The sequence below is a fragment of the Rhinolophus sinicus genome, linkage group LG10 (assembly GCF_036562045.2).
Source record: "Rhinolophus sinicus isolate RSC01 linkage group LG10, ASM3656204v1, whole genome shotgun sequence".
Taxonomy (NCBI): Eukaryota; Metazoa; Chordata; class Mammalia; order Chiroptera; family Rhinolophidae; genus Rhinolophus; species Rhinolophus sinicus.
The window spans coordinates 13,058,033-13,083,339 of record NC_133759.1 but is presented as its reverse complement, the minus strand read 5'-3'; the positions used below and the strand labels follow the sequence as shown (position 1 = coordinate 13,083,339).

At 54.0% G+C, this 25,307-nt stretch overlaps 3 protein-coding genes across 10 annotated transcripts in view; 2 read left to right on the top strand and 1 right to left on the bottom strand.

The window, feature by feature from the left end:
* The window catches only part of WDR48 (WD repeat domain 48), a 44,779-nt gene extending 42,409 nt beyond the window's left edge, over positions 1-2,370 (top strand). For 2 of the 4 annotated variants that reach the window (XM_019727600.2, XM_019727598.2), the window contains one exon: positions 383-2,370. In XM_019727600.2, the coding sequence (XP_019583159.1) occupies positions 383-478 (96 nt within the window). In that variant the 3' untranslated portion in view covers positions 479-2,370. The remainder of the gene's footprint in view (positions 1-382) is intronic. The other 2 variants (XM_019727599.2, XM_019727597.2) reach the window with 2 other exon arrangements.
* On the bottom strand, positions 2,369-13,552 carry GORASP1 (golgi reassembly stacking protein 1). The gene is made up of 9 exons (XM_019727601.2): positions 13,422-13,552; positions 9,558-9,638; positions 8,783-8,986; positions 6,911-6,997; positions 6,658-6,788; positions 6,173-6,410; positions 5,259-5,379; positions 4,638-4,790; positions 2,369-4,396 (listed from the first exon to the last, which is right to left on the bottom strand). Exons 1-9 carry the CDS (start codon positions 13,482-13,484, stop codon positions 4,140-4,142), a joined length of 1,335 nt encoding a protein of 444 aa, XP_019583160.2. The 5' UTR covers positions 13,485-13,552; the 3' UTR covers positions 2,369-4,139.
* Positions 13,483-25,307, top strand: part of TTC21A (tetratricopeptide repeat domain 21A) — a 32,643-nt gene continuing 20,818 nt past the window's right edge. For all 5 annotated transcript variants that reach the window (XM_019727596.2, XM_019727594.2, XM_074312593.1 and 2 more), the window contains exons 1-8: positions 13,483-13,797; positions 15,028-15,157; positions 15,973-16,083; positions 16,735-16,901; positions 18,173-18,295; positions 20,170-20,327; positions 22,873-22,957; positions 24,687-24,785. In XM_019727596.2, coding sequence (XP_019583155.2) covers positions 13,483-13,797; positions 15,028-15,157; positions 15,973-16,083; positions 16,735-16,901; positions 18,173-18,295; positions 20,170-20,327; positions 22,873-22,957; positions 24,687-24,785 — 1,188 coding nt within the window. The remainder of the gene's footprint in view (positions 13,798-15,027; positions 15,158-15,972; positions 16,084-16,734; positions 16,902-18,172; positions 18,296-20,169; positions 20,328-22,872; positions 22,958-24,686; positions 24,786-25,307) is intronic.

Below are 25,307 nucleotides of genomic sequence, written 5' to 3'. Positions count from 1 at the left end.
AGACTCAAGGAACGCTGGGTCTGTCCCACCTATTCATGAGGCCCCTAGCAAGAAAAAGACACAGGATCCTCTGACTTGCAAAGCAGCGTCTGCTGCGTTTAGGTTTGAAGAGGTGGTGGGTGGAGCAGTTTTAAATCAGGGTGCACTCAAGGACTTTCTTCAGAGGAGTGGCTAAAGATGGTGCGCTGGCCTAGCCACACAAGCTGCCCGTATCACGGTGCCGGGTTCACGCCTGCATGCATGGCAGCTGTGTCAGCAAGAGCAGGCCACCAGGCATGGCGGGAGGAGACGACAAGCTGGGTCACCTGAGGAGAGTCCCTGACTAAACAGTTACGGTCTTAGCTGTTAGAGGCTTTCACAGTTTTTATTATTTGCTATTCAGGTTTTGGATCCAAATATGGACCTTCGAACAGTGAAACACTTCATATGGAAGAGCGGTGGGGACCTCACCCTCCATTACCGGCAGAAGTCCACGTGAAGGGTGGGTGAACGAATGCTCCTGGGTATTCATTTCCTCTATGGCCCCGAGTAGTCCTAGGAAGCCCACTGAGCCCCAGCGGGAGCAAGACTTCTAACGGCCGATTTGGTATGGACCGAGATTCTCTTTCAGTTGAAGTGACTACTCGAGATGTAATATAGAAACCAGTCTCCTTGTGTAGATTAAACTGTCCCCAGGGAGGCAGAGAGAGCAGAAACGCCCCCAGTAGACCGTGTCTTATGAGATGTACAGAGAACTGACGACAGGCCAGTGCAGACTCGGCTTCCTCCTTTTATTTCAAAGGACCTAATCTTTGTCTGTTAGCACTTGTTAGGGACACATCGGTAGGGCCACATCTGTCACCATGTTTCAACTTCAAACCCACACATTGTAGCTTTTCTAAGAGAGTACATTCCATTCATGCAGTACCTTTGAAGGCTTTTTCCAAGTTTGTCATTAAAAAGAAAAAATTTGTTTTCACCATTTAAGACAATTATTTTTAACAGGAACTTGCCGTTGCACAATTCAAGAGTCAGCCCATTTCATAATAAATGATTATTGTTGGGCTTGTTTTTAATATTGCATCTCAGATGTGTTCTTGTGGAAGAGCTGGTGAAATTCCAGGGCCTGGATCATAGCACTTGGACTGCCAGGCCAGAATATGCCCTGCCTGTGCCCGCTGATGCCACAGCCCCCGGACCGTGCGGCAGCCACAGGGAGGGGCAGCGCTTTTACTGCCTCCTCTACCGTGTTATTTTATTTACTGGCAGAGCTAGGTGACGTCACAGGGTGAGAGCAGCACGACACCATCAAAACTTAAGCCCATGATGAAATTTTAATTTCATTTAAATGCTACCTAAAACTCCTGGTGTCAGAGTGAACGGATATCATGGTGAGTTAATTTGATATTCACATCCTGGAGGTACGCATACTTGTTTCCAGGGTTTTATATGCAGGTTTTTGTTATACCTGTGCGCAGATTTCTTTTCACTGTTCTAACAATCTAAAGCTTTCATGGAATCATTTGGATCTTGTACAGAACATAACTTATTGGGGATAAACACTTCAACTTTTGGCAGAAAAACACACTTTGGATTCTCCCCAAGGTCATTTGTATTCAGACCAGAACAATGGTTCACCCCCATGAAACTACATGAGACAAGCCTCCTGTGTGAAGCCAGAAGCACAAGTGCCTTCAGAGGGCAGTTGATTCCAGTCCAGTTGCCTCCCCAGCTTGTGTGCAGCCTGTCGCCACAGCAGCAGGGACTGGGGAGGGCGCGGGGAAGCTTTTTCCTTTTCTACATCTTCACAGGTTCAGCTAGAGGCAGCTGATGGGCCTGGGTCCAGACCTTACTGTTTGAGACATTCTGATCGCACAACTGTAGAGACAGGGTTCCCTCACTGCTGGTCAGCCTCCTTTGGAAAGTGGACATGTCATAGCCTCCGGCTCTTTCAAGAAGCGGCAGAGACATGTCACGTCTCTACCGAGTCTTTCTCCCTTACGTAGAGAGCAACCGGCTTCTTTTTTAAAAAAATCCTTTCTATCTGTTGGATACTACAGTGCGCTATTTGGTGCACATTTTTTAGCAATGGTTGTGAATTAATGTCAAAAAAAGAAAAAGGAAAAAAACACCTCATTTACCAGCCATCAGTTGTGTTTGCATGAGGGGCCCTTGGGCTAAAGGAATGGGTTTTGCTGGGCCATTCTGCCCTGTGTGTGGAGCCTCGAGGGGTGGCTGCGCTCCCTTCCTGCCCTAGATCAGACCCCCAGCATGGTTGTACTTTCTTCCAGTCAAACCAGTAACCATTTTCAGAAAATTTGAGTCTGCAATGCCAAAAGGGCAAAAGTCTGTATTTCACAGTTGTATAGAATAAAGGCTTTAGTTAAAATATTTCATAGTACACATTTATTTTTTTCACTTGTCATTTTCCTTCATAATAGATTACATAGAAATTAAGAAACCTCTGGTTTCGTGTTTGCCCTGGAAGTCATTAGCATTAATACCCATTTTGTCCCCCAATTTAGGGAGGGGCGTGTGTAAATGTGAGGAAGAGCCAGATTCCTTGGGGGAGGGGGACTTTGGGTCAGACTGCCAGGCTCGTTCAGGGAAGCCGCCCTACTTCCTGGATTCCTGCGGACGGACACTGGGCTTCCAGACCATCCAGGAACCAGACTCCAGCACTGGCTTTGCACACAAGGCTTATCAGCTGCTCGGGTGGGCTTGACAAGGGCTTGCTTTAATTTAAATGCAGTCACAGTGCTAGAAAGTTAAAAGTGTTCACGGATTTGGGGTCCTCCTTCCATATACTAGGTCTGTGCCCTGCAGAGCAGACGGCCCTTGTCCAATCGGCCTAAGCTCTCCATGTCCTTGTAAGTGCAGACATTATAAATCAGGCAGCAAACGAAAGACTTTAGATGGACAGAGGCGGCTTTCATGGTAATCAGCAAGGAGTGGGAAGGTGAGGGACTGGCCAAGGCTGGAGGACTTTAGCTGATGACGGGCTGTCTGCGTGGAGCCCTTGTCTTCCTGCAGGCCCTGGGCGGAGCAGAATACCCAACCTAGCCTTAGCCTCCCGGGGCACTTGGTGGTGGGAGGAACGGGTCCCCCACCCCAACACTATGGGAAAGAGTAGAAGGGCCCTCATTCCCCTGTGCATGAGAGCTGTGTGTAAAGAGATCCACTCAGGACTGGCTTTGAGAGTCTATTAGGATGGTGAACTTAAATTTACGACTTATTCAGCATGGGGGCTGGGCTGGATCCCTCGTGTACTTAGATTGTGTAAGTTTGGGAGCTGATGGGAGTGACCATTGGGGCTACTAGGTCCGTGAGTGTAGGACCTGGGGAAGAAGAAACATGGTCCAAGCACAGGTGAGCCTCTGCCAAAGGGCCCAGAATTCTCAGCCTTTCTCCCCAAGGGAAGGTGGGCAAGGTCACTGCCTCTCCATCTACGACTGGCACGGCAGTCAGCCTGAGCCACCTGCAGTGTAGCAAGGCGATGAGGGCACAGGACAGAAGACACAGTAAGTGGGGCTTCAGGGGTCCCCAGGACTTGGTGGGGGTGCCTTCCAGTATAGAGAGAGCTGGCTGAGCTGTGCGGGAAGAAAATCAAGGCAACCTCTACAGAGCAATCAGGCAAACACTCCACAGCAACCCTTTCCTCCCTCACCCCATCGTCGCCTGATCGTGGCTGGAGCCTGCTGTCTCCCGGCAAGCCCGTGACCAAGCAGGAGCCAGCACTGGACCTAAGGGTGCATGGCCACAAGGTGCCCTTCCCTCTTCCTACCCAGTGAGGCTCCGTGCCCACACAAGCAGCAACGCCACCTTTCCTACCCTAGCTCCCCCAAAACATTTCATCTGGGGAGCTGCTTCCCCAAAAGGATGTTTGAGATTCTCAAACAAGTGCCCAATTCCCCAAAGCCAGGACCATCGTGCAGAATTAATGCTGGGAAGTCATCTCTTGGAGACCAGTACGGTCTGAATGGATACAAAAGTCCCCGCTAGCAAAAGTCCCTGCGTATCACCGGAGCCACAGTTATTAGGGAACTGAACACACTGGGCTGGGATCAGGCAAAGGGCTGGGCCCATAGCATGGCCTGAGTTGCCTCCCCACATCTGGGCCTCACAAAAAGCCACCAGGAGCCTTGTCACAGCCCAGGGCATTATTCGGGGGTAGAGAGTTTGGCTTCGCTGGGTGCCCCCTCAGCCTCAGCCTGTGGCCCAAAATCTGGACTGTGTGTGCTTGCCGGCTCCTCAGCCTGAGCTTCGAGCAGCTCAGCAGACAGCCCATCTTCTGGTGAGGCTGTAGCGGTGAGGCTGTCAGGAAGGGTCAGCTGGGGTAGGTGGTCCGGCGGGGCCTGGGCGCCTGGGCTGTCCGGGAAGGAGACTTCAAACTCTGACCCAGACCATGTGGCCTCACCTGAAACACAGGGTGGGGCTGAGGAGGCCTGCAGACCCCGGGGCCACTGTGGCCGAGGGCACTAACCCCATCGATCCCCAAATCCCACCCCAGCGTTGGTGGAGGCAGAGAGATCTAGTGTACAAATGCCTTGAAGTGGCTGTATTCCTCCCGAAGGCCAGCCGCTAACCCCGCTGAGACACCGGGGGCAGCCTTCCCAACAACCCTTCCCCGAAGGCTTCACAAGGGGCCAGCCACTCACCGCCACGCTCCTGAGAACCACTGCTAGAGCAGACGTCTTCCAGCCCTGAGGCTGAGATAGCTGAGGCGGTCAGCTCTGTGGAAGAGTGCGGGCTGGGCCAGACACTGGCATTGCTGCTGTCCAAGAGGGAGATGCCCGACACGTCCAGGAAGCCTAGGGGAAGGGGCACAGTTCTTTGTCAGCACAGAACCCTGACTGCTGAAGGCTGGGGCCCTGGGCTCACTCTGCCCCGTTCCTGGGGCATCTGGCCCGACCTGAGGCTAATCTCAGCCTATGGTGATGCCTCCCACCCAACCCCAAAGAGGTTCCCCACTGCCTGTTTCTGAGGAAAGAAAGGGGCCTGGCATTGAGCATCATGGGAGTAGCACAGTGGCAGTGGGCCCAGACCGTGCTCTGTCCCCAATTTGCTGTGTGACCTTGAGCAGGCCACTTCCTTTCTCTGGACTGCAGTCTCCCCATCCATACTGGGTCACCTGCAACCATCTTGGTGCATATGAGACAGAAGGGCTCAGCAGGTCTGAGGAAGGCTTTGGCACTGCCGCCGAAGTCCAGCCCTGAGCCGAGGGCCCCTTCAGCACCAGGGCTGCAGGTTCCTCAGCCTCTCCAAGGCCCACTCACTACCTGGGTCCATGACTCGCTGCACTGGAGGCGGAGGCTCCATGGAACGTGGCACGCCATGGCCAGGACTCCCAGGCTCAAGAAGCTGTCCCTCCATGGAGGAGCCGGGTGCCTGCAGCAGGGCCTAGGGGAGTGAGGGAAGAAGAGGGAACAGGGAGACGGCAGTCGGGACAGTGTAGTCCAACCAAACCCCCAGCCCACGCTTGCCCCAGAAGCACTGCTCTGCCCGAAGGAGCAAAGAGCCTTGGTGATCTGCCCCGTCCTCTACGTGTCATGTGCGGTCAGGCAGAAGGGCCTGGCTGGCCTCCCCTGCAGTGCCCACATGTAGACGGAGCACTGTTCCATTCTGCTGGGGAGCCCAGGTGCCCACCCAGCCGGGCCCCATCAATGACCCACAGGAAGAGGCCTTGCTTGAATTCCAGCGTGCCTGGAGAGCAACCCTCGTGTGCCCCGGTATAGACCCCAGGCACCAGCCCAGCGCCCAAGGCACCCAGGTGACCTTAGCGGCCATGAAGGCTAGACGGGCGCTCCCCTGCAGACTTGGCCATATAACCAGCCCAACTGGGGCTCTGGATGCCCAGCCCCTGGCCCAACGTTACCACATGCACTGAGGCATGGAACAAGGCGCTGCCCACCTCTGAGCCTCAGTTTCCCACTCATGAAATGAAATGACAACCAGTGCCTTGTCGTTACCGTCACCTCCAGGCCTAAGTGGCAGGAGAACCAGAGTGGGTTCCACTGTCCCAGAATGGGCACATGTGCTCCCACTGGGCCCCAGATGCAGATGGGCCTCCTAAGGGCTCCACAGACAGGCCCCTTGTGACGCAGTCTCCAGAGGCTTCTCGCCCCGGCCGGCAGGCCCCTCTGCCGACATGAAGCTCCCCTCGGCCCTCGGCTGCCAGGTGCTCCCCACATACCTCCATGTAGTCATCCTGCCTGGAACCCATCTGTGGGCCAGGAGGAGCAAGCGAGTCCTGGGGGGTGGGTCCAGGTGGTGAGGTACCAGGTGGCAGGGTACCAGGTAGGGGAACACCAGGTGGTGGAGTACCAGGTGGCGGGGTACCAGACGGCAGGGAACCAGGTGGCTTCTTATGGTGGCTGGGGGACTGGGTTGGGATCCGGTGCAGATACCCGTAGCCGATACCACAGCCCAGACTGCCAAAGGCCAGAAACATTCAATCCAGGAGTTGTCCTACATTGTCCCACAGCCCTTTCTATCTCTGCCATCCCACCCACTAATGGCAGTGAGGGGCCTGGAAGGGTGCCTCCAGGGCCAATGGTCAGCCTCGGGATCTCTGGGCCCAGGGCCCAGCCCTCCACCCCCCATGGGGCTCTGGAGCTCCATGCCCACCAAAGGCCCCACCAGGGCCCCACCCTGCAGCCCTCCGAACATGGGAAGTACCTGCCCTCTCCACCCCAGGCTGCGTTGGGAGTTACAGTCACCTCCCGGCAGGAGTCGGACTCGGAGTTATAAACCATCAGCTTCAAGGGCTTCCCCTCGTGGGACTCGATGAGCGTGAAGAAGTCTTCAGACTATGACAAACAGAGGGCCTGAGCCTTGCTCCCAGCAAAATGAGGCACTTCTCACAGACAGCACCCATCTCGCCACACCCCATCTAGGGGGCTTGGGGAAGGTCAGGCCGCAGGTTCCTCACCTCCTGGAGGATCTGGTCTGAGCCAACCACATAGTCTGTGTAGGGGCGCAGGCCGGCAAGGGAGGCAGGCGAAGAGGGTTCCACGTCCTGGGGAAAGAATCTCGAACTATCGACCTTGCTACTGGGGGGCGGGGGGGGCGGGGGGGCGGGGGGGGGGAGGCCAGGGGAGCTGCCTCTCCAGGTAGTGAGGACACTTGTTGTCTATCCCCAGGCCAAGGTCCAGGGGACTCTCCTACCTCCCCCACTAATTCTCCCCCTCCCCCAGGTCCACAGGCTGCCCAGCAGAGGGCAGTGCCATGGCATGGCTCATAGCACTGAGCTCTGGAATCTGACCTGGGTTCAACTGCTGACTCCACCAACTGTTAGCTGGGTGACTAGGGACAACCACTTAACCCCTCAGGACCTCAGTTTCCCCACAATTAAGAGTAGGATATGTAGTGCTTACACATATGGTTGCTGAGAAGATTTTAAAAATAATACATGTAAAGAATGAAAATCACACCCTGGTCCACAGTAAGTGCCTAACTGCATTGCTGTTACTGCTGCAGGGTGTGCAGCTGAAGACCATGGGCAGGGGCTGGAGGTGAGGGCAGAGAGCAGAACTGGGTACAAGGCTCGCTTCCTCCCTTGGAGAGGGTCCTTGGAAAACTCCACCACTCCTGATCTCCCAGAGAAATGCAAAGGGGTTGGCACCATCACCCCCATCGCTCTCATGGACAAACGGAAGCAGGCTGAAAAGGTTGAGAAGGCGCCCCCAAGAAGTCAGTGAGCACTAGAAAAGGCTAGAAACCAAATCAGCCAATTTTCAGCTGAGGGCACAGTCCTTCCACCAAGCCATAAGACCAAGCATTCTTGAGAACTTGGGCACTGTCAGTGGACGTACATGTCACATGTGCATGTGTGTCTGTGAACAGACACTAACAGCACCATCTGTGACAATGAAACTCAGATTCATTAAGGTTCAGACCCCACGCACCAACCCAGTGTCCAAAGATGCTCTCAGAGGACCTGCCAGAAAACACATGGTACTGGCATCCTATAGAACACACCAGAAGAAAAAAAAAACAAAAAACCACTATATATAAAGACTAAAATCAGGCCGGCCCAGGGGCTCAGGTGGTTGGAGCACCATGCTCCTAACACCGAGATCGCTGGTTCGATTCCCACGTGGCCAGTGAGCTGCGCCCTCCACAGCTAAGATTGTGAACAACGGCTCTCCCTGGAGCTGGGCTGCCGTGAGCAGCCAGAGGTTGGTGTCGTGGGGTGCCGTGGGCTGCCGTGGGCTGTCGTGAGTGGCCTGCAGCAGGCAAGAGATTCCATGGCTGCTGTGATTGGCCGATCGCCGACCGACTGCCGCAGCCCGGGGAGCACAAGGCTCATAACACCAGCCTGGGCGAGGGAGCTGTGTCCCACACAACTAGACTGAGAAACAACAGCTTGACCCGGAGTGTGTGGGGGGTGGGGGAGGCGGAAGAAGGGGGAGAAAACAAGACTAAAAGCAGCAGCAGCATTCTGGAAGAGTAACCACCCTTCCAGTAGATAGTATCTCCACCTTTCAATGTCAGAAACCACAGTATAGAGGGTAAGAAGTGCCCAAAGTCACATGGCTAACAAGAAGCCATGTGCAGGTAGCGATGAGCTGTCCTCTCTGGGACACTGGAATGAGTGAGGCCAGACCCTGCCCTTGGGGAGCCCTCTAATAGACCCACTGGCTCCTGGTCCGGCTCAGTTGCCCCCACACTCCACCCTGACCCGCAGCTACTCCTACACACCCCCACATGTTCTGGCCCCACCACCTTCCCCCACACGCCCTGCCCATAGAGCCCCTGGCCTGTGGCACCCACACCCGCGCCCAGTCCCGACCCCACTCACCAGCACGTGCCACACGTGCTCGCTGGCCCGGCGGAAGCTGCAGAAGCGCACGCTGGCGCCCAGCAGGCCCTGGCCGCCCCACATGTTGCTGGGCACCACCTCCACCTCGCGCACCTTCATGGTCTTCATGTTGAACACCTCCAGCTTCACGGGCTTCTCCACATTGGCCTTCAGCAGAGCCTTCAGCGTGTCATTCTCCTTGTTCTGCGGGGGCAGGGGGCTGACTCCAAGCCCTACCCCAAGCCCCAGCCGAGCCCCTCAGATACGTCTAGATCTGAGATGGGGCCTTGGGGGCCAGCTGCCTCAGCAGGGCCTGGTGTGGGATGTGTGGGGGCAGTGGCTGGGCCCAGGTCCACAGGCCAGGTCTGGGCCAGCAGCTACTGAGGCCCCTACCACCTCCAAGCAGTGCTAAACCTGCCTCCCTCAGCCCCCCAGAAAACACAACAGAGCAAGCAAAGAGCCTCCTGGGTCCAGAGCACTGCAGGGCTGCCCCACTCAGCTGCCCTTGGCCGGAGCCTCACATCTCATGCCCCAAGGGCAGGCCCCTTAGGCCTTGTGGCCACCACCAAGAGTCCATTGCCTCCCTCCCACCCCTGAGAGCTCAGGAGCTGAGAATTGGGCAGGGCCCCAATCAAGCTAAGATAGCCCTGGAAGAAGGGGAGATGAGGCTGGGCCTCCCTCCAGAAGAAAAGGGAAGCAGGAACCAGGCTGGGGCCTCCTGCGGGGCAGCAGGACACACACACACAGCAAAGCAAAGCAGGGTGTGGGAGCTCACCAGCCGCGAGTGCCCGATGGTGATGATGAAGTCAAAGTAGGGCTCCAGGCCTGCCTGCTGGGCCGGGGAGTTCTCCTGCACCTGTCCCAAGCACAGGCCAGTCACCGCGCCAGGCCCGTGGCCTCCATGAAGCCCCCAGCCCGCAATCTCAGAGACCATCACCACTCCCTGTGTCCTGACGAGACACATGCACTGGCATGAACTCTTCTGGAGAGGCCACACGTGGCCACTGTCAAGGTAAACTCCATCCTGTCTCGCTACCTTCCTGGGCACAAATTTTCCTCTAGGAAAATGGCTCTTTCCTGATCCTGATCCACAGGACATGCTTCCAGAGATGCCTCACAGGAGAGCTCAGTCGGCCCTGGGGGCTACCAGTTGGCCACATGGAGACCGGGTGGCACAGGCCTATGGGGAAAGCCAGGAAGGTTTCCCAGAAAGGTTTAACTGTGGACAAGAAGGGGGGCCCAACACACAGTGGAAGAAGCGGACAGGCCCCAGGATAGATGGGACCAGGGCTGTGCCCAGAAAAAGGCAGTGGGGAAGGCAGCCTGTGGCCAGACCCCAGAGGACCCCAGACGCTGTGGTAACAGATCCAGGGCCAGTCCAACAGGCGTTGGGAGCTGCTGAGGAATGGTGGCTGAAGACTGCACACCCCAGGGGCAGGAAGGAGACTCAGCCAGGGAGCCTAGAGAGCAGTGTCCAGTCCCCCCTTACAACCTAGCAGCCACTCCCTTGCAGGACATCTCCTCCAAGATCCATTCCCTGCCCTGCCCTGAACTCCTTAACTCACTGCTGCCTCCACAAGCACAACAACCAGGCCTTGCCTCTACATAGAAATCCATCTCAAAGGCCCCATTTACAGAGCCTCGCTCAAACAATGCAGCCTTTATCCCCAGGTCCCAACCCTGAAGGTGGGCCCCACACCCTCAGGCCTTTGGCTGTGAGCGCTTGATGCCCTGCTGGACAAGCATGGCCTGCCCCAGCCCAAGAGCACAGGGCTCGTGTGGCCTCAGGTTCTGGACAGGGGAGGGCTCTGTGGCTTCTGTCACCCAGCAGCCCCTCCAATCCTGGATCCCCAAGCTGAAGGAGAGCTCACTGCTGAGCCTTCGGATCAAGGCCAGTTTGCCCTGGAATCAGTCCTCCCTCCTGGCAGCATCACCAACTGAGCCCAATCGCCACCTCCAGAAGCCACCATGGCTTCCAGTAAGAGTGGGCTCAGAAACCACTTGAGCCCTAGTTAGCCTGGCTCAAGGCAACTGCTCTAAGGCGCTGCAGCCAGGGAGCTACTACCCTTTCAGGGGAAAGCTGGGACAAGGTGGCTTTTGAAAACCATAGCACAGTTCATCAGGGATAGCTTGCGGGAAGGTACTGCTCCCTGCCCAGGGCTACTCCCAAGCCACTCCACCTCTGGTACCATTGTCAACATTGTGTGTCAGCTGCCCTCCATCACCAATGAGGTCCAGAGGCTCAGGTCCCTCATCCCCAGGCCCGGCCCTCTACCAGCCCAACCAGTGTCTGCCTACCCTCTCCTGTGGCCTTGCCCGTCTAGCTGTACTCACTGCCCTTGTCAGGGGGCCTTGTCATCGCCCACTATGGCTCCTGCCTACCATACCCCCACTACACCCCCACTCCCACAACAATCACAGCCCTCTGTCTGGCCTTCCCATGGGGGTTCCCATGACACCCAACCCCACAGACCCACAAGCAAGAACCCTCCCCCCACTGTAGCCCCATCAGAGAACCTCATGTGATTGACAATGACAGCAGCTTACCACTCCCTGAGGGTTGGCTGGCTGCCAGGGGACTGCACCACCTGCCTTACCTGTCATTTAACCCTTTTACTAACCCCCCAATTTACAGAGAAGGAAAAGTACTCCGTTATTCAGTAATCTGACTCCAAGAAACCCAACCCAGGGCCTGCTCCTAACTACTGCCCTGTAACAGCCATTTCTGGGGGAATCCTCCACTGCTCCAAGCTCGTTGAAGGCAGGGACGTCTCCATTGTTCCTGGCACACAGTGGGGACGCCAATATTTATAGAAGGCAGCACACTTGTTCTTCAGTTTTTAAAAATGCAAATAGATAATGTCACATCTCCACTTAGAACGTCCCAATGGCTCCACATGTCAGGACAAAATTCGAAATCTTTGGGACAAGATGCAGGTCCCCGCAGCCAGGCCTCATCCTTTACCACTCTCCTTACACAGCCACACCACTCCATCTCCATGCTCTTCCTCAAACACAACGAGCACAACCCGTCCTCGGGGCCTCCCTCTGTCTAGAATGTTCTTCCCCCAAACATCTGCACTGTCCACTCCTTCCTTCCAAAGTGTCTGTTTAAACGTCACTTGATCAGAGGCCTTTCCAGACCTACCCAAAATAGCACCCACACATCACCCCCGTGTCCCCTTGCCCTGCTTTATTTTTCTCCCTCGCAATGATCACCACCTACCATGTATTTCTGTTTCTGGTCTGTCTCCCTGTGGGCATCCAAATGTAAGCTCCATGAGAACAGGGACAGTGTCTTTTCTTCCACTGCTTTATCTGTGCACTGCCATAACGCAGATGAAAACTACCTGTTTTTGTGAATGAAGACTTCCAATGCCCGGATCTCTCCACTCTGTCTCTCCAAGAGGCCCTTCCAGCCTTCACTCCACCATGGCGCCACGCCTCCCGCTTGCCAAGATCCTCAATGTGTTTGCCTTCCCATCAAAACTGTTGGAAGACTCTCCTGCTGGATGCATTCCATTGTCCACCTTTCCTGTGCAGTGCCTCACCATGATGTCCACCAGAAAAAGACCATCACCAAGCACAAATCCTGTCACCTCTGGGTCCTGAAGCTAAGGTGGCTTTCACTTTAGAAAACCCCTTCTTTCAGACGCCCCCCCACCCCAGGGCTGATAACAGAGCTTCCCATCAATGCAGAAACCAAGCAACAGCCAGGCACCAAATTGACGAGTTTGCACCCATCTCTGCATCCTCCCAGGATGCACAAGAGAAAAGGGGTCCTTCCCTGCTGCACTCCAGCCAGAGTCCCTCCAGCCCCTCTCACCTCCGTTACAGGCCCTCCCTCTACAAATCTCGACCCCAAATCTCCATCTGGCTGCGGGCCCCTCTCCTCACCTTCAGACTGGAGGAGTCCCACTCTATCTCCACGTTCCCCAGGACTGCTCACCCAGACCTCCTTGTAGCCACACGGAGAGGACATTTTCAGCCGTAACCTTACCGCGCCTCTCCGCGAGGTTTCACCTGGGACCCTACCCCAGCTGCAGACGCTGTCCCCGTGCATTCGGCGGCATTCTCCCTCTCCCAATTTCCCTGGCTCGTTTGCACTAGCCCTTGAGTCCGGCAAGGCTTTCCGACCCCACGACTGGCGGGATGCGCGCCGACGGGCCCCCCCGCGGCTGGGGTCCACTTGGTTACCCCAGACCCACCAGCAGGGATCGCCGGAGCCTCGGTGTTGATGGCTCTCTCCCCAGGCCCAGCACCAAGCGCTGCACACAGCAGGCGATCATAAATGCGACTTAAGTCCACAAAGGCGTACGACTGGACCTGGTGCAATCTTCACCAGGGAAAAGTGCCATTCCGGGGCGGCCTGACACGACCAGGAAACGCTCCGGCTTCCTGAACAGCTGGCACCGGGCGGGTGCCGCGCCGACAGCGGCCGCAGACGCGCGGGGGGCCAGAAGTGCTGCGGGGCCGCCTCTCGCGGGCAGTTCCCCCCGGGAAGAGGGCACCACTCTCCACCTGGAGGCTGCATTAGGACCAGGACCCCACCGCTAGTGTTCTCGGCCCGCGATCAGGGGTACTGGAGCGTCCCTGCGGGCGCCCCGCCAAAGTCACCGGCGCCGCGGGGGCGACTCACCCCGTGCAGGTGGAAGCCCTCGTCGCCGCCCGCGGGCTGCTCGGCGCTGGCGCCCACACCCATGGCGGAGGCCCGGCTCCTTCGCGGGGGTCCGGACCGCGGCGCGCACCCAGCCACACCAGCGCGTACTAGCCCTCTCGGCGCTCGATTACCAGATCCTGGTCACGTGAGCGCCTTGCTACTTCCACCCCTGACTCTGACGCCCTTAACAACCAGCCCGCCGCTCCGTCTCCAAGGACGCGCGCACCTCCCACTTCCGGCAGCCAGAGGCGTGCCCAGGACCCCGACTCGGGAATCCGGCTTCGCGCGGCCCCACCAGACCCGCTCTCGGAGCCGCGAGAGCCCGGTGATGAGCAGCAATGACTCCTCCCTTATGGTGCGTGGCCCAGACCCTGCCCGACCTCTCCCTTTAGGATTCTCCGCCCCAGCCCGGTAACCCCCGCGCCCTGCTGCTTTCCTGCCACCTCTGACAGTTCCTGCTGTCCCCTTTACCCGCCTTTCGCGGTCCCTGGCAGCTACAGACGGTCCCCGCCCCTTGCCGCCTCACTCTCCCTGGTGAGTGCATCCTCTCTGGTGCTCTCGTGCACCCTGATCCCCAAATCAACATCCTCACCCAGTCCTGTGCCCCAGCTCTCCTAAACCAATGCATCCAAAACCCATTTCCATCATCTTGCCATCATGTCCCCTCCCCCTGCCTGTGCCTCTTCTTCTGTGTCCCCCACCACCATTTGATCCTCCAGCCTTAACTGTTTCCCATCCCCCGATTCTATCTGCAAGTAATGTCAGTTCTTAAATGTCTCCTGAGTTCACCCACTTCTTTTTATCTCTTCGCCCAAGCCCACCACCATCTCTCCCCTAGGCACTTGCAACAGCTCCCCTCCCAACAGGTTCCTCTGCTTCAGCTCCTTCACCTGCAGTCCCCCCAGCCCCCACCCACATACACAAAAACCAATGGTCTTTGCAAAAACACACATGTGCATACATCCCTCCCCCTGCTTAAAGCAATTCCACCCACTTCCTATGATCCTTAGGATGGTGTCTGGGCCCTTATATGTAGCCCACAGCCTGGTTACAATCCAACCACATCTGTCCTCAACCCCAGCACCCACCAACCTTAGGGGAAGTGAGAGTTGCTTTGAAATCTCAGCCCCTGTTACTGCATGACTTTGTCAAGACACAGTCTCCATGGCCTTCAGCTCCCTTACCTGGGAAGGTATGGAGAGGATAATGCAGAAGGTAATGGATGTAAAGCCTGGATAGAGCTTCCAGCAGGTGGTTAGCCCACAATAACTTGTAACCAACTATTGATGTAATTATTCTTATTATTGATCCTCTCTCTTTCTCTTTAGTTCCTTCCTAGGACAGCCTGAATTGAATTCTCTATCACATTTGAACCAGAATCTGCAATAATTCCAAAACAAACACTTCCAAATTCCTTCCCAGGGAAACTGCATGGAGCTGCTCCGGGGGCTGGTGAAGATCAGGATGTGGCCTGAATGTTCATGTCTTCCCTTTACAGAACTGAGGAGGAGCAGGCAATAGGGGCCTGAGAGGGTCAGGACAGAGACAGAGAAGGGCTACTGCAACTGTGTCTTCCCTCCCTTAGGCTGGGATCATTTACTACAGCCAGGAAAAGTACTTCCGCCATGTGCAGCAGGCAGCAGCCGTGGGCCTGGAAAAGTTCAGCAACGACTCCGTGCTGCAGTTCTTTAAAGCCTATGGAGTCTTCAGGGAAGGTAAGGACTCACCAGTGTTGGTCTCCTGACCTGGGCACTAGCCTAACACTAACACTTGGCTCTACCTGGATGCCAGCTTCTACCCCAGTCATAGAAACAGTCTTAACAGTCAGTGCCTACATCCCCAGCTTAATCCACGAAGCCTGTGCAATCCATATCTAGTTGACTTTGGGATCTCAGAGAGTTGACAACTGCTGCGCTGCACCTCAGTTTCTCCATCTCTACAGTGAGTGGGTGGAGAGATAACCGCATGATTATTGAACTAATCGCAGGTTTGGAAGCTGAGAGCCAGTAATGCAGGAAAAGGAGGAAGTGGCGAGTGTGGGTACTGGCAGGTGTGGCATAGGTGCAGGGACGGGAGTGGGCGTGTGCAGGTGCTGACTCACTGACATTCAGAAAGTGGTCTTGGGCTGGGGGCCGGCTGAGCTGTCCATAGCCAACATCCGTGACATGGAGGGGTAAATGTAATCGGTGGCTCAAATGCCTTGAGGTCCTTCTTCAGAACTGACCCCCAGCCAAAAATCTCAGCCTCACAAGTATCCCTGCAAGTACTCACAGGTACATTCTCGGCTCCAAGTCCTCCAGCCCTTGGCAGCCTGGACCACGGTGCCAGCAGTCTTTTCAGGGAACTTCAGTCTTCAGGGACCTCAGGCCATTGGGGACCTTTTGGACCAGTTAGTCCTCTGATTCTGGGTGAAGATAGGTGGTGTCAAGCCTTGGGTCACCCTGAGAAGGACTCCCATGTATCTGCCACGGAGCCCTCTGCCCTCTGGGCATAGAGCCCAAAAGCATAACCATGTGGTCTCTCTTTGCAGAGCGCATCCAGGATGCCATCAGCAACCTGGAGAGCATCCGGAGTCACCCAGACGTGTCCCTGTGCTCCACCATGGCCCTCATGTATGCTCACAAGAGCTGTGAAACCATTGGTGAGTGCAGCCATGCTCAGCTGAGCCTGGCCCCACCTGGGAAAGAGAGCCCCACTCCAGAGACACAGCCCCTCCAGGGCTGCAGAAGGTGTGTGCCCTGGTGACTGCGGCTGCTGTTGGCCAGTGAGGAGTGACTGCCACTCCCCTCCCCCCAGAGGCCTCAAAGATCACCCCACACCCAGGCGCAGTTGAGTAGGAGCCACAGGAAGAAAGCATGACAGTGGGAGGGTTCCTCCTTCCAGATTCTAAGAATTGGGGAGACACCCTGCTTTCCTTTGCCAAGATCTCATCGGACAAAATCTAGCTAATGTAAATAATTCTACTGCTAGTCTCCACTCCTCTAGAGAGATTCCAAGAGACCACAAACTACTATTTCCACCTAGAATGGATTGTGGGCTAGAGGTGGGGGATTTGGGTGTGGTGTGTCTGCATAAATCTCAGACAGCAAGCCCGAGTCCAGGTCTGGGCAGCTCCCATGGTGTCTCAGGAGCCAGTGTTGTTGGTTTCCAGGCCCCAGGCTGGTGTGTGCTTGGCTCCTTGTATTGAGGGAGCTCCAGAGCATCCAGACACAACCTCCTGGGCCCTCAGTTCTCCCTGCAGGCAAACCTCCTCACTCTCACTCACCCTCTTCCTCCTCTATGGGATTCACAGACCAAGAAGCAATTCAGGAGCTCCAGAGCAGCCTGAAGGAAATCCGCAAGAAGGCCAGCGGGACTGCCCTGTACTATGCCGGCCTCTTCCTCTGGCTCATGGGCCACCATGACAAGGCCAGGGAGTACATCGACCGCATGCTGAAGCTCTCCAACAGCTCCAGTGAGGTACTCACCGCAGGCATCCTGGGGCAACAGCCAAAGAAAGTAGTGTCCCGACACATCACAATAGGGTGGCCCTGGGCCTGGGGGAGAGCCCCACCGAGGCACTGACAAGACCCTGGGTCTCACGGGTGCCCCCACCCACGTTGTCTCCGGGCTTAGCCCAGTATACACTGGCATTTGTGTGGAGTCCAATGGGCAGATAGGTGTTCTATGGCCTGTACTGTATATTCTAAAATTTTTGATGTTCACATTTAGAAATGAGAAGATTTTTTACCTAACTGTCCACATTTCCTGGTTCTTTTGAAAAACTAGATGACCTGTCTACACACGTCCTCTTTGTAGTGATCTGCTCACACAGTAGATCTCACGTACCATGGATGTCACATGCAGTGGGTCTGCACTCAGGGCAGGATTTGATGCCTCAGTCTAAGCCATGCGTTCTCAGCAGGGGGCAGATCACCCCCAAGGGGGGTAAAAGTTTGGTTCTGGGGTGAAAAAAATCTTACTGTTCATGTATAAAACACAGATATACATACAACACATAGACAGTATGTCTGTGATATTTAAATGTCTTAGAGGGGAAGGGAATGATTAGGGAACAACTGTCTAAAAACTTTCCTTAGGAGGGCAATAATGGAGGACAGTTGAGACACACGGGTCTAGGCCACGTGGGATGCTTCAGGGCAGCCCCTCAGATCTTCCCTGTCAGGCCTGGCCTGCCGCGTCTGCCAGAGAGGCTGGGCAAAGGCTGGAGGGGAGCAGGCAAGGCCCCTGAGCTCAGAATGGCCCCTGCTCATGCGCTCAGAGGGCGTTCCAGGCTTCACATGCAGGCCCGGTGTGCAGAGTGCAGGAGCGGCCTGTCCTGGGGCCCCGTGCGGGCCTTCCGAGCCAGGTGTAAGGTAAACAGGCAAAGATGCCTCGGTAAGTAAGGGGTGAGAGAGCGGTGGGGGTCACAGCGAGGGCCCAGCCTCAGCCTGGAAGGTCACAAAAGGCCTCCTAGGCTGACTTTTAAAGACTAATGGTAGTTAATCAGGTGAAAGGATTGTTTGGGGGGTTGTGTGCTGGGAAGGACATTCCAGGCCAAGGAACAATGGGTAAAAAGCACTGGCAGTGAGAGACAGAGCAGGGCTGCCCCAGGATCTGCAAACAGTTGGGCCTGGCAGGGCCTCAGGGTGTGGAGTGACAAAGGGTGGACATGAGGCGAGAGAGGCAGGCTGGCTCGAGGCTACTACGTAGGACCATGGACTTCATCTTTCATCTTGTTCTTATCTCAGGGCTATGTGCTGAGAGGCTGGGTGGACCTCACCTCAGACAAGCCCCACACTGTGAAGAAATCCATCAAGTACCTGGAACAAGGAACTCAGGACACCAAAGATGTGCTGGGGCTGATGGGAAAGGTGAGCAGTGGGGAGGGGAGGCGAGGGTGGGGTATCCCTGACTGGGCCTTTGAAGCCAGAAACCCACCTCAGGCCAGACCCTCACCTGGAGGATGAGGAATAGAGGCCCAGAGAGGGTCAGGGTACATAGCAGCCCAGGGCCCACTCCAATTCTCACCTCCTCCCTGCTCAGTTTGCGTTTCTGTGTCATTCTGCATAGGGTCTTCAGGACCTCTTCCTCAGTGTCTGTCCTTCCTTAGCTCTCTCAGGCTTTGTCTGTTTGCCTTTTGGTTTCACTTACTGCTCCTTTACTCTGCCAGTTTCTTTCACACGTTCTCTTCTCACCTGTTAAATTCTCTTAGTCGGCCATAAGAGAACGGAGATATGTTTTGGATTTTCTGCTCTTAATTTAAATGAAGTTCTTTTTTTCTTGTGTGACCTTCGTTGAATCAATCTAAGAGAAAAATTATCCATTTATTCTCTTCTGTTGGTATCTGTCTTTCTTATAAAATGAATACATATGCATTTCACAAAGCAGAAGTCTAAAAAAGTCGAAAGATGAGTTAAGTGACATCCTGAGCCCAGCACTCCAAAACAGCTGATGTTAATGTTTTAGGGCCGTGCCTCCCTGTCTGTTTTCTGTGCATGGGGTCAGCTATGCCTTAGGCTGGTTTTCTGGGAAGCAGACGCCATGAGATTCTCATGCAGAAGCTTTGTCCGGGAGCACCCTTGGGACCAACACCTGTGGGGAAATCAGAAGAAGCAGACCTGGGTAGAGGGAGAAGCTGGGCAGGTAGCAGTCCCAGCAAAGGACTCGGAAAACGCTCCTTGGAATTCTGGAGCTGGGACAGCCCTAACTGTCCCCCTCACTGACAAGATGCTGGGTGTGGGCCGCCCCGCGCCTAGGGAGAGGTGTGACCTGGCACCAGGCAGCTCCCTTCAGCCATGGGCAATGCCAAGAGGGAGTCTCCCCTAACAGCCACCAGCTGCCAACTCTCCTGGTCCTGAAGGGGATCACACACAGTCCCCACTGCAGGGTGGGACATGTATATCGTTCCTTTAACATAGGTGTAATCATAGGGCAATCTGTCATTTGGTTTCTTTTTCTTCGTGTAAGATTTTGTCATCAGCAAATGTCATTTTGAATGTCTGCATAAAGCCAGTCCCCTATTGTATGGACCTAATGTAACTTGTCAACCCAGTCTCCTATTGTTTGGATACTGAGATTGTTTCCAGTTGAGCACTTAGAGAGAATCTGCAGTGAACACATTTATACATAAATATTTAAAATATCTTCCCCTTGTTTTTAATAAGTCTCTTCATGGAGAGTTACTGTATGTAGGTGTAACATAAGCCATCCTTTCAGATTTTTCAGAGTTTAGTTTCTAGTCTTTTAGGAGCATTGCCCTCTGCCCCTCAGCCACCTGTGACATGACTCCCCCAGGAGAACCTGGTGGCTGCCTGGCCCACAGAGGCCACAACTCCAGCTCAGTGGGCCTTGATAGAGAAAAAGCACTGCAGCCTCCTATAGACAGGGTTACCTGCAAACCGTAACTGACACCAAGTTACTGCCCTGGGCTCCAGTGAGCAGTTTTCAGTGATGAACTTCAGGAAAATGAATCGGCCGTTTGTGGAACTAGAAAGTGCCCAGCGGCCCCACCTCTCTTCCTCGGTGGGGCCTCACCGGGCCTTGCTCTAGCCCAGGCCTGCTCGGGCTCAGCTGTCTCCTGCAGCCCCTGCCTTGCCCAGCCTGGACCCCAAGACCGCTCTGGACCTGGACTAGTCACTCTGAGTGCCCATGTGTCAGGCTCTGCTCCTGTCCCAGTGGGGACACTGACACCCCCACTACCCTTCGTGGGCCCTGACGGAGGCTCTTCTCTTGGGGCTCTCGACAGGCAACGTACTACATGATGCAGCAGAACTACTCAGGGGCCCTGGAGGTGGTGAACCAGGTGACCGGGGCCTCAGGGAGCTTCCTGCCTGCCTTGGTCCTAAAGATGCGACTGTTCTTGGCTCGGCAGGACTGGGAGCAGGCGGTAGAGACAGGACTCAGGTAAGGGGTGAGGGTCCACCCTGCCGCTAATATGTTCCCATCTTACAAAGTGGGGAGATGGGAGATACTGCGTATTTGGTGGAACAAGACACAAGTCAAAACTGCCGCTAGAGGAGTTGTGAGTACTGATAGGATCTTATCGGGAGGCGGGGGGTTGGTAAGCGCAGACTGATGTAAACTAAACACCTACCTGCATGGCAGGAAGCCAGCCGCTGAGGCCTACGATGGACAAATCGAGATGTAGGCATGTCCAGAGGTATAAGCATATTGTTGAGGGGCGAGGTGAAGGGAGCTGCCAAAGAACCCAAACCAACAAGAGCTACAGGGTGAAAAGCAGTTGCCTCTGAGGAGGGGGGGTTAAGGGAGGGTACAGGGAGAACGGGACTAGGGACTGCTCAAGTGTTTAATTTTTTAAAACTATGGATGTGATATACTTAAATAAAAACTTTAGGGGAAAGGTCACTGGTGACTGAGAGAAGACTTTTAGTCTGAGGCTGGGCACGGCAGCAAGACCCCGGAGAGTTCAGGAGTTGTTGGGACGTGGAAGGCAGACGCCAAGTGTAGGGTGAGCCTGAAGCATTTTTATTGTGAATAGAAATACAGACAGCTTCAGGGGTAGGGATGTTCGATGGATGTTTTTTTGAGGATGGAATTTTCTAGATAACTGATGCTTACCTCTTTAAGCTCTAATGCTTTGTTTTAAGTCAAGCGATTCTGAAATGTATAATACTAATTTTCCCCCTAGAAAGAGTGAATGGACTATTTTTTTTTCTGAATGGCCAAGTCATCACTGTGAATTGTTACTAAATCGTATGGTAATGTCCAGCACAGCCGAAGAAAACAAAACACAAACAAACCTCTCCATCCCTGTGGAGGGATGATAATTCCTCTGGTAATAAGTGGAATTTGAGTCTCAGAGAGAGGTGCTGATAAGAAATTGAAAGTGATCCCACCCTGCTCAGCCCAGAGGGGCCCACATAAGCAATGCCTGTGTGGCCCTAGTGTCCCCTCTCTGTTGACACCTGGCCAGTGTCCTTGGCAGGAGCTGGGTTGAGAGCTTGCTTTGGAGGCTCGGCCCTGGGCCGACAGGATATCTGGAAGCACCTGCCTGAAGGCCACACCATGGGTGTATGAGACCCTCCCCCCTGCCCAGTTCCCGCTGCCCCCATGTGGAGGACACAGTGTTTGGTGCCAGCAGGCTGAGCCCAGCACCCCAATGCCTTCCCTACGGAGGCTTTCACAGCTAGCAGTGGTCACAGAATTCTCCCACTGTTTCTACATCTCTGCTCTCTCTCGGTGCATTTCTCTTGTCATCCCTGATATTAGTTATTTTTCCCTTCTCTCTTTTTTTTTTCTTCATCAACATTAAAATAATTTGTCTCTTTTATTAGTCTTATGAAAGAACCAGCTTTGAGTTCTGTCGATGCTCTCTGTTATATATTTGTTTTCTAATTTATTAATTTCTGTTCTTTATTATTCCCTGCCAACTACTTCCTTTTGAGTTATTCTGTTGTTATTTTCTAACTCTTGAGTTGGGTGCCTGGCTCGTCCATTGTCAATCTTTTAGAATACAAGCATTCAATTCTCTGACTGTCCCTTGAGGTACCATTTTAACAGTATCTACACATTTTTATGTGTAGTATTTTTAGTACCATTTGGTTCTAAGAATTTTTTGATACCCATTCCGATTCTTCTTTCGTCCATAAGTCATTTAAAAGTGTGTTTTTTTAAATTTTGAAATGTATGAGGTTAACAATACCGTTAGAATCATCATAAATGGTTAGAACTCCTTGAATGTTGACGATGCCTAATCATGTTATAATTTTATGTTAATTAGAGTAACCCTCTTTAAGCAGAAGGCCATTCCTTGACCAGACTGAAAAATATAGTTTTCTTTATAGCTTCCTATAAAGAAACAGAATTTTGAAAACTGCATAATATGATCAGAAACTAAGGTGCTTTTTCCATTTTACAGCTGCAAGCACCTCTGTGGCCCCTACCCCTGGACCCTGGTACCATGGTCATGGCTGTGTTAGTCATGATATAAACAGACTTCTGTCACAAAGACACCCCAAAATATGTGACTTAAATAAGGTTATTTAATATGTGACAAAAAAGGTTATTTCTATCTCAGGGAAAGGTTTGGGTGGTGGTCCAGGGTGGGACGGCAGCTTAACTCTGTAGGGTCCCAAGCTCCTTCTGCCTCCCTGCTCTACCATTCCTAGGATGTTTCTCACATGGTCCACCCTCCATCCAGCAGGAAGGAGGAAAGAGAAGAAATGAAAGGCACCACTGGATATCACACTGGACACTTTCATGTACATCCTACTGGCCAGAACTTAATCACAGGGTCACACCTAAGTACCAAGGGAGGCTGGGAAATGTGGTCTTTATTCTGGGTAGCCATATGCCCCGCCAGTTTGGGAGTTCTCTTATTAAAAGAAGGGGAGAATGGATATTAGAAAACAACCAGAAGTTGCCATCACACCATCCTAGCTGTGCCTATAAATACCCCCAGGTCATGTGGTTCCTCTTTCTATTTCAGAATCCTAGAAAAAGATGAAAACAATATTGATGCCTGCCAAATTCTAGCTATGCATGAGCTTGCAAGAGAAGGAAACATGGCCACAGTAAGTCCTTTCAAGACTCAGAAAAGTTGAGCCTTGAAACAAACATCACCAAGGAGGAACCCCTCAAACACCACCATCCCCAAGGCTTTGGACGGTGCTCCCTGCACCTCAGCGCCTTCCTGCCCCTCTTCCTCATACTCCCTGCCAAGGAGGTCTGCTCTGGTTTGGTCTTTGCGCAATACAGTTCTAAAGGCGGGCAGTGAGGTTGCCTCTGCTTCTGCCACGTGTTCCCTGTGTACACCTGGGCAGGTGTCTCCACCTGCATGAGCCCCAGGGTCCTCGTTTATAAAATGGAGATAATTCTACCCACTTTGTAAGGTTGTTATCAGGACCAGATGAGATGACAAGTGGGAGAGCTTGGACCAGTGCCTGATACACTAGAATAACTTGATCTACGTTAACCGATAGAAGTCGTGGTTGTGTTCCAGATTTCAGGAAATGCCATTTTTTTTAGGGAATGTTTGGAATTGCTCAGATATTGACCAGGCAGTACCTGGCCCCAAACTTGCACCTAAGCCTTCTAATTTTCCAAAGAAACCCAAAATAGCCCTCAAATGCCATCAAAAGTACCTAGAATTCTTAATGAAAACCTCAATGACCAGACAGGTTCTTTTTCAAAAAGAGTTTGTTTTCAGCCACAACTTTGCCTTTTGAATAAATACATTGCATTTGTGGGGAGGGTGGTGAATCAAGAGTCTCTAAGAGTCTCTAAGAGGTCGTGGGAGGAGGAGGAAGCTTCTGGTTCCTTCTGCACAGCCCTGGGATTATGGATTTTGTGGGCTAGAATGACGTGGAGGGGACAGTGTATATTTGGGAGAAGCCCATGGTCATGCATGGGGTCAGAAATGACCCCAGCACCATCTCTGGGTGGGGACAAGAGAACAGGCCTGTCCTTAGCTCCCTGAGACCCCAGAGCCCTAGGCAGGCCTTCCTGGGGCCAGGCCTAAGGGTTAGTTTCATGGGCAGAGTTAGCACGTAATGCCCCTCCTTTGCCCAACCCTGGGATCTATTCCTCGCCCAGGCTGCGGCATTCTAATCTTGCTTGAACTTACTAAGTAGAGTGGACCCGCCCCATCAGGGGTTTCTCTTCTGGCACTTCTTTGGGAATTCCCTCCTAGGGAGGGAGTCGGCAGAGGAGTCAATCAGAAAGAACAGAGGCTTTGGAGTCAGTCAGTCACCACGTTGGCTGGGTAGCCTTGGGCAAATTCCCTAACCTTTCTGACCCTTTAGCGGCTGGCCTGGAAAATTTGGAGAGTTACACTGACTTACAGGTCTGTTGGGAGGATTCACTGGAATGACAGAGAGGCATCAGTGTGGTGGCTCCTGTCGCAATGGAGCAGAGGCTCAGGGCCAGGGTCCCTTCCTGACCATCTTCTCTTGGGCCAGCTCAGATGGTCAGCTGCCAGCCTGGTGTGCTGCAGTGTGAGCGCAGGGACAGCTGGCTCCTTGGCTCTGCCTGGGTGGGTTTGAAAGGGCAGCGCCTCTTCACAAATTCCTGATGAAAGCGGCAGTGTCAGCTCTTGGGTGAATAATGTTCCTGGAATCTCCACCTGGGGGCCTGCGATGCCTGGGACCACCGCGTCCAGTTACATCTGACCTCTGGAGCTGGCCCCCAGACACCGGGATTTTTAAGATCTCCCAGCTGGCGGTGATGAGCTGCCAAGGTTGAGAATCTCTGCCCAACTCCCGTTTGACGTATCGTATTTGACACTCTGTTTTGTCCCTGCAGGCCGCCGATCACGTTAGAAATCTGATTAAGGCACTGGACACAAGAGAGCCCCAAAATCCAAGCCTCCATCTTAAAAAAATTCTTGTGGTTAGCAGACTGGTAAGAAGGCTCTTTCCTGGTTTTCTGAACTAGTGTTTGTCCCTCTGTTCCTTACGGGAGCCCTATGGCCCCTGGCAGCTCCCTGAGTACCCTGCCCCTCCCCTCTCTGGCTCAGACCTGCCTCTCAGGCCTGGTGGTCCACACCCTGTGGCCCCTACCTGCCTCTGGCCAATACCTGTATCATGTGGGCTCCGTATCCTTGACCCAAGTGCCCCTCAGAGATGCTAGGAAGTTCAGGGAGATGAGGTCTGGCAGTGCTTACAGAGTGGGAGGAGCCTTAGTCGGGGAAAGAGGGTGGGATTATGGCTGTTATACAACAGAGCTGCGCCGAGCTCTGGCCCCAGGGTGCTGGGCACCCAACTTCCATAGTCTTTCTACGGAAGTGACCTTGGAAGGCTGGCCTGCTGAGGCCTCTCTGACTTCAGGCAAGGTGCAAACAGACCAGGCCGCCAAGCTGTCTGTCTCTGTCAGACCCTTTAGCCCCAAAGAAAGATTTACTAGAAGGACTTGCTGTAAGAACAG

Excerpts from the sequence above, each read along its gene's own strand:
- GORASP1 (XM_019727601.2), bottom strand. The coding sequence starts at position 13,484 with ATGGGTGTGGGCGCCAGCGCCGAGCAGCCCGCGGGCGGCGACGAGGGC. Across the intron at positions 9,639-13,421 it reads AGGGCTTCCACCTGCACGGG|GTGCAGGAGAACTCCCCGGC; the intron begins GTGAGTCGCCCC and ends TGCTTGGGACAG. Across the intron at positions 6,789-6,910 it reads CAGACCAGATCCTCCAGGAG|TCTGAAGACTTCTTCACGCT; the intron begins GTGAGGAACCTG and ends TGTTTGTCATAG.